The sequence below is a fragment of the Meleagris gallopavo genome, chromosome 1, assembly GCF_000146605.3.
Source record: "Meleagris gallopavo isolate NT-WF06-2002-E0010 breed Aviagen turkey brand Nicholas breeding stock chromosome 1, Turkey_5.1, whole genome shotgun sequence".
Taxonomy (NCBI): Eukaryota; Metazoa; Chordata; class Aves; order Galliformes; family Phasianidae; genus Meleagris; species Meleagris gallopavo.
The window spans coordinates 134,613,725-134,619,672 of NC_015011.2; the positions used below are offsets into that span (position 1 = coordinate 134,613,725).

General features: G+C 39.3%; 1 protein-coding gene across 1 annotated transcript in view; it reads left to right on the top strand.

The window, feature by feature from the left end:
• MYO16 (myosin XVI) overlaps window positions 1–5,591 on the top strand; it is a 283,366-nt gene extending 277,775 nt beyond the window's left edge. Inside the window, 1 exon segment of the mRNA XM_010728547.3 lies at window positions 1,351–5,591. Coding sequence (XP_010726849.1) covers window positions 1,351–1,584 — 234 coding nt within the window. The 3' untranslated portion in view covers window positions 1,585–5,591.
• The last annotated feature ends 357 nt before the right edge of the window (window positions 5,592–5,948 follow it).

Below are 5,948 nucleotides of genomic sequence, written 5' to 3' on the forward strand. Positions count from 1 at the left end.
GAGACAGGATGAGGGGAAACAGACATAAGCTGCAGCACAGGAAGTTTCGCACGAATGTGCGTAAGAACTTCTTCACGGTGAGGGTGACGGAGCACTGGAACAGGCTGCCCAGGGAGGTTGTGGAGTCTCCTTCTCTGGAGATATTCAAGTCTCGCTTGGACGCCTACCTGTGCGACCTGGTGTAGGGAACCTGCTTTGGCAGGGGGGTTGGTCTCGATGATCTCTAGACGTCCCTTCCAACCGCTACAATTCTGTGATTCTGTGATTTGGAGCAGCATTACAAAATCTTTGTAAGCCTCTGTGTAAGCCTCTGAACCCCAGTGCTGATGTGAGGCCTTCAAACTGACTTGTACAAAATAAATAATCACTGCAAAAGTTGAGTGGAAGAAAATAGCTTCTCCTAGGTAGATTATGAATCTAGTTCAGAACTGTTTGGCTTCTTCAGTATAAGTTTATAAATAGATTCAAGCTGACTGAAACTACATTTTAAGTCATAACATATAGTCTAGAGGAAGACAAATGCCCGTCCACAATTTTAAGGATAATTCATCTCTGTAATGGTTGCTTTATTAATTTCAAGCAGCAAAACATATTATAGTATGGTTATCTTGGTTATGGTTACTTGGGTAATTACATTTAGGGGAGAATCTTTTGCTACTCCTACAGAAGCTATCTGCTCTGTGTAAGAGTGTCTTCTCAATATAATGGTATTATATGACAACAGTTTTAAGACCAGGTTGTTAGAAATATGGACTGCTCATCACAGTTTGTGATCTATTTTGTGTATTTTAAAAGGGATTGTGTTCATGTAGCCTTTGCTGATGCAAGGAAGATTCTGCCATTCATTTCATTTTTGGTAGCTGCTTCATAGAAATTCACTTCTGTGGCTTTCAGACATGAGACTGAAGGAAGGCAATTCTAATTTATTCATCTTCTTTATTTTTAGGGTAAATAATGATAACTGGGAGAAGCAAGTTAAGAACAGCTTTAAACCCTCCTGAAGGAGAAGATTGCTTCAAATTATTAACAGTGTTGCTTGATCTCTTTTCTTTCAGCTGCGGTACAAACGATCTTTCCCTCAGCAAAAGTGTGGAACTTTAGTTCTTATCTGCATGCATCTGTTTATTTCTTTAATTGTACATATCCAAATGGGAGCACTCACCAACCATTCACCATCTCACAAGGCTAAGCCAGGGCACTCTATGGTAGCCGCAGTATTTCAGTTCATAGCCCTACTAGAATGTGTGGACAAGATGCTCCACGGGATTGTGATTTGCAGGTTGGAAGGTGGTTCACACCTCATGCCAAGAATATTAACCTTTTTTATTATTGTCCTCTTCTCACTAACAGGTTATTCATCAGCTTAGACTTTCTGAGAATGAGAGTGTGGCTCTGCAAGAGCTTCTAGATTGGAGGAGAAAGCTGTGTGAGGAGAGAGAAGACTGGCAACAAATCTTGCACAACACTGAGCAAAGAATCACAGCCCCTCCTCCACCCCCTTGTAAAAAACCAACACTGCTGAAGAAGGTGGAAGATGCCTCCTGCAACAGACTATCTTCAGGCATATGGGACACCACCATGTGATCGGAATGTGTGTGTTTGCAGATAGTTAGGAGTGAAACCATCTCATGCCTTCAGTCTGCACAGTCAGCAAGTTTCCTTCCCTCCACAGAATGTGCAGGATTTTTTTTTACAAGCAGTCCTTCAAGAGCACAGGATGGAAGAGCTATTTAGATTTGTCATGTGTGCGTGTAAGTGTGCGTTTGTCCTTTTCATACATATATATATATACACATACGCATATATCTGTGCATCTGTATGTATGTATGTATGTGTGTATATATATATATGGTGACAAACTGCACTATAAGAATTTAAAGGTACAAAACAGTGACTTAGGAGTTCTCCTGTGGACAACGAAGAAGCTGTGTCAAGAAAATGGTGGCAGGGAGAAGTGACTGACAGGCATTTTAGAGAGATCAGGAAAGTCTGTGTGCACACTGTACAGCTGTTTTATATAGTATAAAAATATGATGTTTCTTGTTCCCTAATGAATGGTTTATTATATTACATATATGCATATATATATTTCTTTGTAGATGTCTGTGTTCTATTGGAGTTGCAAACCCGAAGTTTATTTACATGTTTATTACTGGTGTTTTATAACTTTACTCAATTGGTGCTGTTGTTCTTTCTTCAAAATACAGGTAATAAATTCAACACTCGCATTTTTCTTTCATAGTTTATCTTTAACACCATACCAGCCAGTTTCAACGCTGCGTTGTTTGTTCAGAGCCAGCAAAGTCCTTTTTTAAGTCCAGTCCTGACATTCTTGAAGAGCTCCTATTTGCACATGTTGTTTAAAGGTCTTCACAGTCAAGAATTAGAGAGCATGACTTTCTTTCTGTGGATTTATGTTTCTGAATGGGTGAACTGTGAATTCTATGGTTACATCTCAAATCTTATTTCATTCTGGTTTTGTAAAATAATGAGACACTCATTTAAATTATAAGTATGGTTTGAAATTCATACCTGATTATGCATAGGGTCAGGTGTCAGTGGGAAGATATATAATGTTAATGAGGTATGAAAATAGGACTGTGATTTACTGTTAAAAGCCAGAAGGCTTCATTAAGATGGGTATATCTAAGGATTATGCTCTTATAGTTGCACAGTGATGCATTTATACCTTGAATTTTGTGTAATGAAACGGTTTCAGAAATTGAAGCACACTTCTTGGAGAACATGAGTTCTGAGCAGGAATGTTAATTTATGAAAAAGATGCTACTGGAAACTTGTTAGCTACTGCTTAGCAGCCTTTGAAATACTTTGCAACTAAATGCTTTGCAACTAAAGGGAGTAATTGATTTGTATACAGAGATATTTTGTCAGGGTATTTTAAGTTCTTGGAGCACATGCACCCAGTTTGAAGCGCTCTTCTTGGCTGTTTGCCACTTTCCTATCCAGATCCAGGAGAAAGTACTTGTAATTTTGCAAGTGGATGTAAAACTGTTTAAGATCTAAGCAAGATTTGTAAATGTGAGCTCACCTTGTTTGGAAGTTGTTGGGAAGGGAAGACAGCCTGCAAGAGATGCAGGCTATTCTGCCATGTTTGGCAGGCACTTCAAGCAGGATGAATGGCAAAAAGCAATCCCATGCATGTTTGCTTATTTTTATTTACAGGGGAAGCAGCAGAACTCAAATTGTACCCAGGAGTATCATCAAGCTGTAGGCAAAATTAAGTGCCTTCTCTTGTTGGAGATTAAAGCAGACATGTTGAATAGACAAGGAAAGGGAGACAACAGGTTAGCTCTTAAATTAATTATGCAATGATTGGTTTCTGATACTTAGGGATAGATATCACCCAGAACAGAATTTTACAGCAACAACTGCAGAAGTGCTCTCTTACACCCTAGATTGAGAAACAGAGATTCTGTGTTCTGAACCTTGCCTTCAGCTGATGTCAGTATCCCCAGCACAGGACCACTATGGGGTTGTGCAGGAAACAGCTCTCACCTGCTGAACAACCAGAACAGGACAAGACTTGGCCTGGAGAGTTGTGGTTTCTGTCTTTTTGCTCAGATAACCAGGGGCACACAGAGATCCTTGTCTGAGAGCAAAATGAAATGTCTCAAATTGGATGCAAGAAAGCTAATTAACCGGCCTGGGTACTACAGAGTTTCCACAATTCAAGCTCTCTCTACCCAGCCCATCACTGCTGTATGTAGCCACAAGAGCATCTACCCAACTAACTTAGCCATCCTGCACACCTTAAGATCAGGCTTATCTCTGCTCTGATGGGCAAATAGCCCTCCCATAGGCTCTGTCACGCCACTACCTCTAATGACCACTGGCTGGCTTGGCAGCTGGTTGCAATCAACCCAGGGCAGCATGGAGTACGTTTAGGGCAAGCTGTAGAGGCTGCCCAAGCAGCTGAGATTATGCGAAGATCCCTGCTACTGCAAAGATCTTGCCACCAGTCACCAAGCCAGCTGTGTGTAAGGTAAGGTTTTGTTTCTCCAGACTGCACTGTTGTCATCACTGCATTTGTAACATGGAAGGGCCCAGAGGGCAGAGAATGCACTTGTCAATTGGTGTTTACAACAGAGTTGTGCAAATGATGTTACAGGAACTAGCTTCAGCTGCAAGAGCTCAGGTGTGGTGCTCTACCAAAGTCTGTATTGCATCCTCATAGAGCAGTGTGGAAGAAATGTCACTAGATTTGCCAGCAGTTCCAGCAGTGCTGTTACTCAGGTGAGGCTGGTATGAGCCTGATGCAGGCAGTTTGGTTCACCACAGGGCAGAGCCCATCCTGCCTCCCCTGCTGAAAGCCTATGTTCTGTTTTTAGCCAACTTGTGTAAGGAATATATCTTCTAGGTCTCTTCCTTAGAGCACGTAATCACAGCACAATATGACAAGCTCAACAGCAGAAGAGATGAGGCCTTTTTCTTTCAATTTTGTTACTAATTTCAGGGTATGCGATGGCCAACTTTTGACTTGGGAGAGTTTTTCAGGATGTTCATTTACAATATAGTACAATCGGAAAAGTATTTGTGTTAAAACACATTTAAAATATTTCTCTAATGGCAGCAAGACACTCCAGAGTGTGACTTATGATGTCATAATTCACACCTCGTATGTTCACTGGTCCCTTGGTCTATGGCCTCACGCCTAACAATGCAATTGGTGGGGAATTATTGCACCATAATTCACACCCTACTGTGTCTTATTGCTTAAATAACCATACTCTCAGAGGTGTCTTAAAACTACCATTAAAGTTTATATTGTGTATCAAACTGTGTTTACAGGGCTGGGAAAATATACTATTGGCATTTTGAAATGTTGAGAAGTAGTTTTAGCAAACTGTACAGCGCTTATAAATTAATCTCCCCAGTGGAAGTACGCACCAGCCAGTCCTGGTATTTCTTGAGTATATGGAATCCTCTCTTGCACATTAAAAAAATAGCGTAGACAAAAAAAAAAACAAAAGCCTTATGATTTTAATATTCTAAAGGGAAATATTAAACTCTATGAACATGCTAATGTCCTTAATATCCAATGAGCAATCTAAAAGGTATTTATATTTGCAATAAAGCAATTTCAGGAAGCTGGGGTTATCATCAGATAATCGCTCCTCCACACTGTGCCTTATTGCTTAATTTTTAATATGTGAAACAAACAAAACTAATTCCAAATCAGCTTCTCTCTCAGCATGACGTAAGAAGAATCAGGTATGTTTTACACTTTAAAATCCAAGGGAATTTGAAAACCATATTAAACCACAATAAAATAAAAACTAAAAACAACAGCTGTTGGCATGAGATATGTTCAAAGCTTGTGAATCTTACTGGTTACTCTTGAAATAGCACTTGGTGTATTTTAGTTGCTGTAGTTGCATTCCTATTGCAGTTTATAAGGAGAACTTTGCTTTTCAAAACTTGATTTAAACATCCAGAAAGATACACGCACCGATATTTTACGAATGATCTATGTACAGCATGAAATGATAATCCTTTTAGAACTTTGTATTGTTTACACAAAATAGTATGATTGTCGAATAAGTGAATTAAACTTCCCTTTTTGCCAGTGATCCTTTTTATTCCTTTTAAAAGGTTGACTTATTTTCATTAATAACTTCATTACATTGCAGATCCTTTGTGTGTGGGACAAAGAATTTCATTAACTTGTTAAGAAAGCACAATGGAATGTAGCATAGTTCTAAAGTGATCGTAGCAGCCGTATTCACTGTAGTTTTACATTCTGCTCTATGGTACTGAGATCCCTAGTAGCCTCATTATTCTTATCACCATAAAAACTGCTAATATCTGAAATACTCCGAGGAACCTAACATAACTCTTGCCATTCACTTGTTAAATAATACATGTAATTACATTTTGTACAGCTTCGTTTTCCAGAATGGTATTAAACATTTCATGGCTTTGTGTTC